Source organism: Myotis daubentonii, chromosome X, assembly GCF_963259705.1.
Source record: "Myotis daubentonii chromosome X, mMyoDau2.1, whole genome shotgun sequence".
Taxonomy (NCBI): domain Eukaryota; kingdom Metazoa; phylum Chordata; class Mammalia; order Chiroptera; family Vespertilionidae; genus Myotis; species Myotis daubentonii.
In genome coordinates, this window is record NC_081861.1 from 113,298,454 (window position 1) to 113,313,903 (window position 15,450).

A 15,450-nucleotide genomic window follows, 5' to 3' on the forward strand; every position below is an offset into this window, starting at 1 on the left:
CCTCTATCTAAATTCTTTTAGGCAGTTAGGGGGCAGGTCAAAGTTGTTGCCTGAGTCTTTTGTTTCTTAAAAATAATTAGCTTAAAATAATCAATAGCCCCCAAAAGGTGTATTTTGTGGTGGCAAACTCTGCTCTCCCCTCATTATGACAAAAGGACTGCTCAATTTTTGTTCTGTAACTACAAGGCAAAGTATAACATATAAGAGTATAACATCTATTCATTCATGGGTCCCTCCCCCCCCTTTTTTTCTGTTAGAGAAAGCACTACTGGAGAAGTACACACTTGTCTTGAGTCTTGGCTTTCCTAGGTGCAGTTTCCATGCCTCCAGTGCAGGGGTGGGCAAACTTTTTGACTCGAGGGCCACAATGGGTTCTTAAAGTGGACCAAAGGGCCAGAACAAAAGCATGGATGGAGTGTTTGTGTGAACTAATATAAATTCAAAGTAAACATCATTACATAAAAGGGTACGGTCTTTTTTTTTTTTTAGTTTTATTCATTTCAAACGGGCCGGATCCCGGCCCGTGGGCCGTAGTTTGCCCACGGCTGCTCCAGTGCGTCCACTGTGTCAATTTTGCCAAAATACTCTCAATTGGAACCTGATATATATGATGGCAGCCTCTTTTCTGGGTTGATTTCTGGATCTAGAACATCCTCCCAGCACATTTGAGCCCTCGTAGGTTTATGGACAAAAAAATATATATATACATTTCTCCCTCAAAACTAATTTTCACTTGTTCTCTCAGGTCTTAGAAACGTAACTCAGATTTCAAATCTGCTGGCCTGCCATTGAACCAGCTTTAATTGTGCAGAGCAGTGCAATTTGTAAAACAGCACCGCGGCCATTGATGTTCTGCAGAGCTTATTTCTTTTCACTGCTCCACTTCACTATGAGTATATCATTTATAGAAATGTGTAAAACTAATGCAGAGTAATAAATCTCTAAGGACTTTTAACACTTCATCTGACTAAATACTGTGAGGACTATAAAATTAGGACACTAAGATTGATATAGAAATTCACCAATTATGAGAACTTAAAACATGATTTTTTAAAGAAATGGGGCTGAAAATTAAGAATTTTATGACATTTTAATTTGTTTTGCCAACACTGAATATGAGATAGTATTTCTGCCATGCAAATCTTCTAATGGAAAAACCATTAATGTGGAGACAGGTTTTTCTAGTCTTTATCATATCACTGTAAATTGCCCATCCTATAGTATATAACAAAATATCATATATATATTTCAAATCTACATTTGATAGATAAGTAAATATCAGTAAACATAAGTCCTAGCCTATTACTTTAATGGCAATTAGTAGGTATCTATAAAAGTATTTTTCATTTTTAAATTCCCCATATTCTAATCTTGTTCAGTGAGAAAGAGGGAAATGGTATCAGGCCAATCTACATAGTCCCTCACTTTAGCTCACCTGTGAGTCAGGCCCTAATATTTGGACAATGGATTCTAGTTGTTTACTGAAAGAGACACAATAGCATAAGCATGTTCACAGCTCCAAAATGGATAGTGCTGAACCTTGAAAAGTGCCTGGGGCTTCTTTGACTGCGATAGCCGTATCGAACCACTCTTTCAGCTTCCTGATTGATGCTCATCTGGTCAGCGAGTTAAGAGCTTTGATCCTGGGCAGCCTGCCTGAGTGAATCATTCCAAATGGATATAATGACAACAATCCCCAAACTTGGCATGGTCCACCAGAGATAAAGCCTCAATACTTCAGTCTGAGCCCCAGCCTCTGGCCAGGAGAGTGGCAAAAATGGCCCAATTCTAGTCTCTCTTGGAAAATAAAATGGCTTTTCTGTTTGAGGAGGCATATCTATGGTTTTGGACCAAAGGGAAGGGTAGCAGTATCACAAAGGTGGTGGTGCTGGTGACATGCCTTTTTAACTTTATGTCCAGAGTGACTTTCTCATTAGCTACAACCCTTACTACTAAAAAGAAATACAGGACATTTAAAAGAAAATCAGAACTCAGTGTATTCATTTACTTTTTAGAACTATTTTCTGTGCTAGAAGAGTTTCCCTTTCTAATTAGGTTCTGGACCCTTTTAGTAACTGTTATTCTCCTGGCAGCTTCTATTGCATTTTATGTGGTGTTCCATATGGAATAAAGCATTACTATTTTAATGGAGTTCAACATTATCTGAAATTTTTTACAGTTTTCTCTTGCTAAATTGGATAACCATTACTTTGTACTCCTTTATTATTCATTTATCAAATCAACTTCACTATGAATTTATTATTATCTGAGAGACCTTTACCTAGAAAAAGGTTAGACATTTAAAATGGTACATAAAGTCTAGACCAGGGGTCAGCAAACTACACTCGGAGAATCAAAGCCAGTCTACCAAATCTAATGAACAAAATAAACTGTTGAACAAAATAGATCCAGAGACATAGAAACATGGAACAGGCTGTTGAATCTCAGAGGGAAGGTAGGGGTAGGTAGAAAGAAAACAACCAAAGAACTTGTATGCGTATATGTATAACCCATGGACACAAACAATAGAGTGGTGGGAGCAGGGATGGCCTATACGGTGTCAATGGGAGAAAAAAGGAGATATGTGATACTTTCAACAATAAAGATGTAAAAAAAAAAAAAAGATGGACCGCCCCCCTCCTCCCGGAAAAAAACCCCAACCCAATAGTGCACCACCTGTTTTTATATAAAATTATATAAAATTTTATTGGGATATTGTCATGCTCATTCATTTATGTATTGTTTATGCTGTTTTCACACTATATGGCATAGCTGAGTAGTTGCAACAGAGATCATAACCCACAAACCCGAAAATATTCACTATCTGGGCCTTTATAGAGAAAGCTTGCCTTTTTTGTCTATCTTTACAAAATGCAAATATATGTGTGGTTTAGCTATTATTTGAGGATATTTAAAGTAGAGAAAGTGACCAAAATTAATTTCTGATTTATTTTGGGTTGAAAGTGGGAATAGTCACATTTATAGCATTTCATGCATAATGGGTAATGTGAACAGGCTTATCAGAATAAAATATTCTATTGTACTTTTAAGATATTTTTTAAATGAGTAAATATTTAGTTGTATCTTGATTTAATAAAATAGATACCTTGAAATTTTTAAAAAATATATATTTTATTGATTTTTTACAGAGAGGAAGGGAGATGGATAGAGAGTTAGAAACATCGATGAGAGAGAAACATCGACCAGCTGCCTCCTGCACACCCCCTACTGGGAATGTGCCTGCAACCAAGGAACATGCCCTTGACGGGAATCAAATCTGGGACCTTTCAGTCCGCAGGTCGACGCTCCATCCACTGAACCAGACCGGTTAGGGCGATACCTTGAAATTTTTATTTAAAATCATTCGTAGGAAGTTGTGAAAGTCATAATCATTTTATAAAAGTAATAGTACAAAATGAAAATACAAATGATTGTAAGCAAATACTATGAGCAACTATATGCCAACAAACTGGACAACCTAAGCAAAATGGACAACTTCCTAGAAATATACAAAAAAATCAGGAAGAATAGGAAAACCTGAAAAGGCCAATAACAACTGATGAAAGTGAACTAGTAATTTAAAAACTTCCTGCAGATATGCACCCTTATGTTCATAGTTGCCCAATTCACCATAGCTAAGATTTGGAAACAGCCTAAGTGCCCATCAGCAGATGAGTGGATTAAAAAACTGTGGTACATCTACACGATGGAATACTATGCTGCGGTAAAAAGAAGGAATTCTTACCATTTGCAACAGCATGGATGGAACTGGAGAGCATTATGCTAAGTGAAATGAGTCAGTCAGAGAAAGATAAAAATCACATGATCTCACTCATTTATGGAATGTAATGAATAACATAAACTGATGAACAAAAACAGATTCAGAGACAGAGAAGCATCGATCAGACCATAAAACCTCAGAGGGAAAGTAGGGGAGGGTGGGGGTATGGGGGAGAGATCAACCAAAGGACTTGCATGCATGCACATAGGCCTAACCAATGGACACAGACAACAGGGGGATGAGGGCATGAGGTGGGGGGGGGGGATAAGGACGCATATGTAATACCTTAATAAATAAATAAATAAATAAATAAATAAATAAATAAATAAATAAATAATGAAATTAAAACTCCCTGCAAACAAAAGTCGTGGACCGGATGGATTTACAGGAGAATTTTACCAAAGAAGAAGAACTAACATCTATCCACCTCAAATTATGCCAAAAAATTTAAGAGGAAGGAACACTTCAAGCTCATTTTATGAGGCCAGCATTATCCAAATTCCAAAACCAGATAAAGGCACTACAAAGAAAGAAAATTACAGGCCAATATCCCTGATGAACACAGACACTAAAATCTTCGCCGAAACCGGTTTGGCTCAGTGGATGGAGCGTCGGCCTGCGGACTGAGGGGTCCCGGGTTCGATTCCGGTCAAGGGCATGTGCCTGGGTTGCGGGCATATCCCCAGTGGGAGATGTGCAGGAGGCAGCTGATCGATGTTTCTCTCTCATTGATGTTTCTAACTCTCTATCTCTCTCCCTTCCTCTCTGTAAAAAATCAATAAAATATAAAAAAAAATCTTCAACAAAATATTAGCAAATCAGATCCAGCAATATATTAAAAAGATCATACACCATGACCAAGTGGGATTGATTCCAGGGATACAAGACTGGTGCAATATTCGCAAATCAATAAATGTGATAAATCACATAAATAAATTGAAAGATAAAAAAAATCACATGATCATATCAATAGATGAAGAAAAAGCATTTGACAAAATCCAGCACCCTTTTTTGATAAAAAGTATCAGAAAAGTGAGAATAGAGGGATCATAACCTCAATAATAAAGGCTATATATGACAAACCTACAGCCAGCCTAATGCTCAATGGGCAACAACTAGAAGTGTTTCCCTTATGAACAGGAACAAGACAAAGATGTCCACTTTCACCACTCCTGTTTCACATGGTCCTAGAAGTCCTAGCCACAGTGATCAGAGAAGAGATAAAAGACATCCACATTGGAAAGGAGGAAGTAAAACTCTCAATTATTCGCAGATGACATGATGTTGTACATAGAAAGCCCTAGTGGCCATCAGTAGATGAGTTGATAAAAAAAGCTGTGGGTCATTTAAACAGTGGAATACTATGCAGCTGTAAAAAAGAGGGATCTCTTACCCTTTGAAAGAGCATGGATGGAGCTGGAGGATATTATGCTAAGTGAAATAAGCCAATCTAAGAAAGGCAAATATCACATTATCATACTTATTTGTGAAATCTAATGAACACAATGCATTAACAAAATAAGACTGAAGCATGGAGGCATGGAACAAACTGACATACCTCAGTGTGAGGATTGGGGAGACAAGAAGAGATAAACCACAGAACTTATATACTTAATAGTGGCCCAGTGCACGACTTCATGCACATCGAAAGGAAATTAATTAGAAGAAATATTTTAATATTGCTGTTTGCCCTTTCTCTATAATAGAAGTGTCAACCAAATTCACGATTGGCAATAACAGATCAAAACACGCGTGCGATTGGCACCAGCGAGAGCTTTATCGCGCATGTGCGATTCAACTTAGCCTTTTATAGATATAGAATAAACTTGCTTAATTAGACCTGCTTTCTGATGTGGCTAAACTTTTCCCAGCCCAGGGAAGCACCCCAACTTCTCTTCCAGGTAATGGTCAGCAACACACCAGTAAATATCAACTCAAAGCAGGTTATTATTGTAGATCACGCAGAGAGAACAAAGGGTAAAATATTTAACTGCCTTTTCTTTCTGAAATCAATAAAAATATATTTTTAAAATATTTGATTTATTACTCAGAAATTTCAACTTATGTTTTCAGAAGGATTTCTGTTTTGTTAAAGTGCAATGTTTGTGCTATGTATATAAATTTTTTAAAAATAAATTTCGAGATTTCCAAATGTAAAGATTATTCTTTTGGGTTTTTTAAAAATCCAAAGCTACATGCTGTTATAGAATATAAAGCCATAGTATGACTATACTTTTAAACTCTAGTTGAAAGCCAGATATAGTTTGGTTTGAAGTTATATGGCTTTGTTGCATGAAAAAAATGTTCTCTACTTTTGTGTTTCATCTTTATATTTTAAAAAGTGTGGATTTGTTCTGTTTCCCCCTTGTTTATTTGTTTGTTTGTTGTTTCCTGAACACAGTGCAAATTCCAGTCCAGTGCCAGTTATTATCCAGAATTTATTAGAAAAGGATATACAAGAGGACCCTTGAGGAAGGGATATACAAATGTAAATAAATTAAGTATAGGATATTGTAGGTTCCTCCATTTATCTCTTAGACTCCAGCAGCAAAGAGTGCACTTTGGAAGGTTTCTAGAGAGATAATTTCAGTGCACAGCATCCAAATATCATGAGTTCTTAACTTTGGATAGACTACATGGCAATTTAATCATGGATTAAAGTCTATTTTCATTTCCTGCACGTACATTAAAGTGAGAGCCAGACTTCCAAACAACCCCCGCTGAAAAATGTTCTCCCCAGTATCATTTTCTGTGATGCTTCCTAATAACCTGGATAGTGCTTTTATCTTTTCACTTTGTTTGTTCATAGAGAACATTTTGCTCTTCTTATGGAATGGAAAGTAGGCCAGTTTTCCGTCATACTATTTCTACATCTTTCTTTTATAAGAAATGAAAAATGCATTTCAGTGAGGTTTATGTTTCACTCGGCATGAGAGACTCTTAAAGTACCCATGTGCAGGGGCCTGCACATGATAAGTAATCAGTATACCCTTACTGTCTGTGTGCATGAATGACGAAAGGGGCTAATCAGCCATTTAGAGGTCATTTTGGATCCCTGGAAATTCCTAATTTCAGAAACCATTCCTGTGGTGGTAAATACAAAAGTAAGGTTACAATGAAATGAAAGAAGGGAGGAAAAACAACAACAAATCCCCCTAATGCTAATTTGCTGGGGAGTTGGGGAGTTGTTTTTGGGAAGGGATGAAGGGAGGCAAATAAAAACTTGGTGGGTGGGTATGTGTGTATGTGAAAAGGAAGGCTGTGTGTGTGTGTGTGTGTGTGTGTGTGTGTGTGTGTGTGTGTGTGTGAGAGAGAGAGAGAGAGAGAGAGAGAGAGAGAGAGAGAGAGAGAGAGAGAAGGAAGGCTTTCCAAGAAAGCACAGCAATTTTTTTAAAGCACTGTTGCCACAAGCAACAACATGGATGAATATTAGAAACATAAAAGCCAGGCATAAAAGAATTCAAACCATTTACATATAGTTTAAAGACAAGAAAAATGCTTCCATATGAGATATGATAGATGTCCATCAGTAGCCTGTGGGGAGGTGACTATTGACTGGGGGGTGGGGACACAAGGGAACCTTCTGGGTAATGGAAATATTCTGTATCTTAATCTGGATGGTATTTACTTGGGTGTATACTACATATTAAAATTCATCAAGTATCTACTTTTTGTACTTAAGATCTCTAAGCTTTATAGAGTTCAATAGAAAATGTAATAATAATAAGGAAAGTAGGTCAGGGAGGGGGCACCAAATTTAGCATGAATGCTTAAAATAGTATCCTTGGAAGAAAAGCATGGCAAACCTCTGGTCTAAAAACTCTGCTGAGTTTAACATAGGAAACTTTTCTGAATAAGACATTCATAGTAATTTTTGTTGCAAAACATTCCAAATCCCAAAGGATGCTTAGCATGCAGTAAATTAACATCCGTTTAGCAGCAGCAAGGTGAAGGCTGCTGAGCATAGTTCTCTTGATTCCTTGAGGACTTACTGCTTAAAAGCAGTGTTTTTCTTTTTTTCTCTCTAGATTGGCAGATTGCTACTCTGGCTTTACTCTTGGGCGGTGCTGCTATCATTCTCATTGCATTCCTGGTGGGTTTGATTTCTATCTGCGTGGGATCTCGAAGGCGCTTCTACAGACCTGTTGCCGTCATGCTTTTTGCAGCAGGTAAATATGTTCATTACTTTCAAACTGGTATTAAAGGTGCATGAACCTTTCTACTACCCTTCCGTCTCATGCAGAAGCAGTATGCAGTTGCTGCGTTGCATACAAATTGAGAGGCATTTGTTGTATTTTAAGGTAAATTGGCTAAAGGTTTATCATATCAGTTTTTAGTGTGTTAAGCATTTCACAGAGCACAGTGGCAAAGTCTAAACTTCTAAAAGGTGAATAAATAATAGTTCTTGACAAGGCTGTCACTTTAAAAATTACAAATGTATTGCAGCTGTCTCACATCCAGTTTCCCCCCCCTCATTTAACCCCCTTGGTTATCTTAAGGCAACATTATTTTTTTTGACATGAAACTGAAAGAAATTTATATATGTGTGTGTGTGTGTGTATACACACACACACACACACACACACACACACACACATATATCCATCCTTAGAGGTATAAATCTATTTGGACATAAACATGGTTATACTGTAAAATCATAATGTATCACTTGCACCATCAGACGTTTGAATTGTATGAGGTCAATGGCATATTCATTAATTTAACAGCCATCATTTTATGAAGCATTCTATGATTAAAATATCAACCAAGGTAAAATGGAGGTTTTACAAAAAGTCAGGAAGCTATTTAAAAAGGGGGCTTATAAGACTAAAAGCCCAGTACATTGTTTTGTGTGTTTCAATTTTCATTTATAAGAATAGCTTTGAATATATTGTTCTTTTTGACTCAAGCTGAAATAGTCTTGTGGCCCCTTCAATTTACCCTGTCAGTCATATCTGATTTGAAGACTGCAAAATAAGCCCCTGTGACTGTCAATAATGAAGACACTGACAGAATCATCTAGGCTGTTAGATGAATTTTTTAAAGCTGTTTAAAGTAGGGAATAGAGAAATTTCTCAAGATTTGAAGGGTAGTTTGAGCTAAAAATATAAAATCAGAAGTGTTCTGCTGCCCCCTGCTGTTCATTTCAGTGTTCTTCTTCTTGTACCAATAAACACTGATCAGAATGTAGGTGTTACAAAAATGAAGGGCTGAAGTATATATATGTGTTCTTGCTCAAAAACACTTATTAGTTATACTGGTAGATCTAGTATTTCATCACTACTGTCACTCATTCGTTCAACTGTTTATTGGGCACCTATTCCAGACTTCTAATAGAGTAGAAAATACCTTCATAAAAAATATTTTGAAAGCTTAAGTGGTGACCATAGTATCAATATTTTGTTGATCTCGTGTAATAAAAGGTCTATTGTGAATCACATAGTACGACATAAAGAGTCTCCTAAAGATTACATCAGTTTTGTTCATTAGAGTCCACAAATAAGTGAGCTCATGTAATATTTGCCTTTCTCATATTAGCTTATTTCCACTGATGGGCTCTTGGGCTATTTCCACATCTTAAGTATTGTGAATAACGATGGCTGGTTCACCAAAAAAGCAGTCTAATCTTTTTAGAATATAGTTCATATCAGTTAATACTTACCTGCTCAAACTCCTCAGGCCCCTGACCATGGTTCACATGTCCATCCCTGAATGGGCCCCTGGCTGTCTTTTCTATCATCTCATGCCACTCCCTGCCTTGCTCTAATGTACTTCAACTAGTGAAACTTATGTTTCTCTTCACCCAGTGTGCTCCTGCAGCAGGAGTTTGCACTGCCTGTACCCTCCCCCCAGATTGCTCACTCCCCACTATATTGACCTGCACCCCCCATTCATTCAGGTCTGTGCTCTAATGACTCCTCTCCAAAGAGGACTTCTTCAGCTCTCTATCTAAAAGAGCATAGCATCTTCTGTCTTGTTTGCTTGCTTTCTTGTATTTTTATGTCCCTTAGCAATAACTGCCATATTCTGTATTTAATTACAATGGACTGCCTACCCATAAGGGTAGCACTTTAGTTACCAATGCCTCAAACTGTATCACTTTAGAAATATCCAAATATTTATTGAGTGAATGAATTTATCCAATGAGTAAATAGATTCCTATTCCTATTCACATTCATACTTTAGTCCTGTTCTGCCAGGATCAGTCATGATTTGACTAGTGACTGGAATACAGAAACCTTAAGGAGAAATGCCTTGTTTTAAAAAAAAAACTTAGTAACTGTGGCATTTTCTTCACCTATAGCCCATGGTTGATAATGATTGACTGCTTGTTAGTTTTAAGACATTTAAAACACGAACGTGCCCTTTCACAAAGGCACAGAGCCAGCTGAATTTTTAAAAAATTGATATACATTTGGAACTTACTGGCTGCAAATCGTATATGCTGTCAGTTGTCCTAACAACGACTTAAAACTTAGCAGATGTTTAAACTACAAACAAGGTGTGATTTCTGTTTTGGATGCTGAGAGATTCTCCTTTTTGAGGGACCTGTTTCACTCTCAATAGTAATGTGAAAGTACTGGCCCATGCAGTGTTGAACTGCAGGGCAAAATGTTTATAATTCTTATATCAGGTTCCAGAAAGGTCACTTGACCCTCACATAGAGCTTCATTGAAAGTAATTATTTTGAGGAATCATGCCCTCATGAATTTTCTGTACTTCATCAGTTTTATGCTCAAGATAGATGACTGCTATACAGACTTTCTAGGAACATTAATCATATTGATAATAATGATCTTTTACAGCTACTGAGAACGGATGAGAATAGATTTTTAAGCACAGAATTTTAGTTTAATTAAGCACACTATCCATCCTGTTACTCTTTTAAAAAAATGTAATAGACTATCTTTTTTATTTTATCAAGGTTTATTCTTGTATCCTACTCCTTAATTGTTTGTTGCTACACTTTTGGAGTTTACAGTATTTTTAAGATGGGCTAAATAATAATCATTTTAACCAAAAATTGACTTTATATATCAGGGGTTGGAAAACATCCACCCCCCCCCCACACACACACTGGGTGCTTCCTTCTCATCTTCCATATTTTATTTATTTTTCATTATTGTTGAAAGTATTACAGATGTCCCCTTTATTTGCTTTTTTCCCCCATTAACCCCCTCCACAACCGCACCTGTCCTTCCCAGGCCTTGAACACTGTTGTCTGTGTCCATTAAGGCATGTAAGTTCCCGTTAATCACTCCCTACCCAACCCCCACTCCTGCTTTTCCTTTGAAATTTTTCGGTCTGTTCCTTGCTTCTATGTCTCTGGATCTGTTTTGTTCATCAATGTATTTTGTTCACTAGATTCCACATATGAATGAGATCATGTGATACTTGTCTTTCTTTGACTGGCTTATTTCATTAGCATAATACTCTCCAGGTCTTTCAATGCTGTCTCAAAGGATAGGATATCATTCTTTTTACTGATGCTTAGTATTCCATGGTATAAATGTAGCACAGCTTTTTTATCCACTCATCTGCTGATGGGCACTTTCGATTGCTGTTCACAGGTTTTGTATAGTGGAACAGTTGAGCTTAACTAGTACTACCTGCCATAATACTAATAATTATATACATGGGTAGGCAAAAGTAGGTTTATAGTTGTAAGTACACAAAATAGATTATTCTTGTATTACTTATTAGTTATTTTATTTATTTGTATAACTGTAAGCCCACTTTTGCTCACCCCTGTATGTATTTTGTAAAGTGGTAATTCTTGATATGCCCATAGAAATTATTATATTGCACTAATTATTTTGCCAAAACCTATTATGGTAATTTACTAATTATTAATAGAGTAATTCTTACTGTATTGTGAAAAATAGTGTTAAACAGAGAAAAAATGTTAATATTTTAAAGTATATACTATTTAGAATAAGCAATGCTTCAGATGTTTTGGCTTTTATGTTTATTTGGTTAAAAAGTAATTCTCGTAACTATGTGTATTTATATGTTATATTATTCTGTTTCCTGTAAATACATTTTTCTAATTTTGATTTGCTTTTCTTTCAGTTGTTTTACAGGTTTGCAGCCTGGTTCTTTACCCAATCAAGTTCATTGAAACTGTGAGCTTGAAAATTTACCATGAGTTCAATTGGGGTTATGGCTTGGCGTGGGGTGCAACTATATTCTCATTTGGGGGTGCCATCCTTTACTGCCTGAACCCTAAGAACTACGAAGACTACTACTAGAACCAATAGTCTCAAATTGGGGGGAAAAATATCCAACAAGGATTACATCTGCATCTTTTCTAACTCACTATTTTCTAAAACACTTGTGGAGTGTCAAGCAGTTTGCTAAGTTGATTTAATATCTTTTGCCTTTTGGCTGTCAACATAATAACCAGCTTCTACATCCATTTTAGGGACCTGCACAAATTAAGAGAGCTGATTAGACATAGGCAAATGCTGCAAACTTCCAATATGTTCTTGTCATTTTTCTTGACAAGTGAAGGGTCTATATGACAGCAACCATTGTGAGAAACTAGATGGAATGAGAAATGCCTGAATCTCCTATTGCCTGCAGGGGAGCAGCTGGCATAAGCAACATTTAGAAGTTCCTTTTGCGCTGACAAGGATTTAACTGTCAGAGTCCTTATCACCTGCTTTTCCCACCCAATGACTAAATTGCCATTGGTTTTTTGCTTGAGTGAGCTCTTGAATAGTGAACTGCCCATCAGCATCTAATGGGAGTTCTGAATGTAAGATGTTAATGGTACATATTCCATCTTCAAGAGTACTCTTTTTAATGGGAGGTTATGCTTTGGCAATCAGCATTTCCTTGGGAAAGGTGTCAAGACTTGGAGAGGTGCTTTTCATTATGTGGTTAGAAATTGTGCCTCAGCCATATCTAGAATGAGGAAAATTGGGAGTTTCTACCTTCCCTGGGGCAACTAGAAAGACATATGCATGAGTTGCTTTTGTCCTAAGTACCCGGTAAATCATTTATCAAACATTACAGCAAATAATTGTGCATATGTAACAAACTTAAGTGTTTTTATAGAAGATGGACCATTAGCATAAATGGTAATATGTTGTTCCCTAGCCCTACACTTGCATTTGCCTATTACACATAGAATTAACATTTGCTCTAGTGAAGTGATTTGAACACTAACCTTGTACGCGTTGTTAAGAGGCTTAGATTGGTATGCACACTTACTTACCTTACAAAAGTACATATTAAAGCTTTTGCTCTATATTCTCTGCTATTCCACTGGAAAGTTTTAATAGAATTGTATAAAGAAGAAAAATTGAAATGGTATTAATCTAAAAATTTTTGATTCTTCTGTAAGCACTGTAGTTCAAAAAAGAGTAGCAATTAGGTTGGTCATTTTGTTTAAAGTAGAAGGCTGCTTTTTTCAAGTATTTTAAATGTCTTTATTAAAAAATAAAGGAATAGTGATAGATTTATTTGAATGTCTAAATGTCTCAGTAGAGGAATGGGATTCATCTGGTTATCACCTGGTCCTCTGATGTTAACTAAGGGGCTAACTGATTCGTGCACACAATTATGATGGATTTATGTTAAGGGAATTATTTGTTGACTGTTCAAATATAAGGAAATATCAATAATAGGGAATAAGTTTGCAACTAATCTCATACTGCAAGCTTGTTCATCTTAATCCTGTTTAATATACAAATTTGGATAGTTTAATTATAAGCATATTTTTATATCAAATATACAGTTCTAATATAAAAGTTATAAATAATTATTTTTGTTAACAAAGACACTAAAACAGTATGTCCTGGTTTTGGCCCTCTTGCAGAAAGAAGCAGTGGAGAAAATCATTGAAAGCACACCTATGTTCTCTTGTATTGCAAATTCTGTTAAGAGCAGGACCACATCAATAGTATTTAATAATTTGCTTTCCCTCCCAAAGCAAAGTTCTGCTTTCAGCTTGTCTTAAGAGCTGTTGCCAAAACAACAGAAAGAAAAAACTATTTTATTATTCAGATGCTTAAAAAAACCTCTTCTGACTTTTCTATAGAATCACAAAGTAAATATGAAGTATCAGGCTTATTCTTATTTTAGCAGTGACAAAAGTGATTAAATGCATCCTAGAGAGAAACCTTTATAAAAGTATATGTTTCTATGTAGAACCATAAGAAACTATGAGTGGACATTTTCCAGAAAGATGTTAGTATTATAGAATCTTTTGAAGCAGTTTTCTTGATAAATACACATAGTAAAATCTGGGCCAGACTGTCTTGCAGTTAGTTAATTGCATATTGTCAGAACAGCATGAGAAACATGATATTTGTTGGAAAGGGATTTCGGCTACTAAACACTCTCGATTGTGAGAGAATCTCTTTATTCCTTAATAATGGAAGAACAGTACTTTGGTGCTGACATCAATGAGGCACTTTTCTTAGTCCTAGTAGAGGATGCAGTGTGCTGTTAGACTAATATCACATCTCAAGTCTTACCAAGTTTTCATTCTCTGTCAACATGACAAGCTGAAAAGTGACAGAATATGTTATCGCTAAGGTATACATATTTGCAGTTTACTGAAAAGTAGATTGCTTATATAAACTTTTTCTCCTTAGCAGTGAAGAGCCCTATGCTATATTTCTACCATCATTAATGTTGTTTGGAAGTATTTTATTATTAACAAGCTCAGTAATACATGAGTTGTTGCTCATCTGAAATACAGTTTTGTCTATCAGAATAAACACAAGTGAATTTCTCAGCTACATTAACATGTGTATTTGCAGCTTTAGGTTTGTTTGATGTTTTCTCACAAGCAAAACTGGTAACCATAAACTCATTGTTTATCTTAGAGAGAGAGAGATATACACACATGTGTAGCAAAAAGTACTTAGCAGGGCTAGTTATTCAGATTTCTTGCACAACTATTTAGCTTTTTGTAAGTTCAACATGTAAATTTTAAAGACAAATATAGAGAGACCTATGTGTTTGAAATATAAAAGATATATATGGATTAGCATGTACCTGTATATTATTAAACATGCAAATGCACTGACTGGTAAGTGATGTCTAATTGTATGGCTAGCAATGTGATTTATTCAGACTGTATTTTTGTACAGAGCAGCGCACACTAACTTATGCCTCTGTGTCCTCTTTAATGCCTAATACTGTGCCTAGATATTTCATGTTTTAAAAATAAAATATACTTCATGCTGTTCATGCTATTAGTTTCTCTACTGCTGTTCTATATTTATTATTTGAAAATATATGACATTTTACTACTTAAATATGAATTCCTGATATTCTGGTTATTTTTTCTAATAGTCCTCTGGGGGAAACCTGTTTATCACTCCATTGGTTTTGAGTTTGCAGTTTCAGGATCAGTTCCTTGTTTCATGATTTGTGTAGCTGACATGAAATTATCTATGTGGAAAAAAAATAAAAATAAAAGTGGTTTCACGGATGTGGTTTGACTCTGTGTCTTCTCTGCTGTACACAGGTTTCTGAATTACATGTCTTCAGTTCATTTTCTCCTTTATATAATCATTTTGAAAACAGCTTAATATGACATGCCCATTTTGTATCAAATTTCCTTAAAACTGTATTTTATTTCAAATTCTCAAGATTTTGTCCTCTGCAGCTGAGTTACATGAAAAATAAAAGGAAATATCTTTTTAAAC

At 35.9% G+C, this 15,450-nt stretch overlaps 1 protein-coding gene across 1 annotated transcript in view; it reads left to right on the forward strand.

Moving 5' to 3' along the window:
• The window catches only part of TMEM47 (transmembrane protein 47), a 29,107-nt gene extending 13,874 nt beyond the window's left edge, over window positions 1-15,233 (forward strand). Inside the window, exons 2-3 of the mRNA XM_059680225.1 lie at window positions 7,810-7,950; window positions 11,855-15,233. Of these exons, the coding sequence (XP_059536208.1) occupies window positions 7,810-7,950; window positions 11,855-12,033 (320 nt within the window). The 3' untranslated portion in view covers window positions 12,034-15,233. The remainder of the gene's footprint in view (window positions 1-7,809; window positions 7,951-11,854) is intronic.
• The last annotated feature ends 217 nt before the right edge of the window (window positions 15,234-15,450 follow it).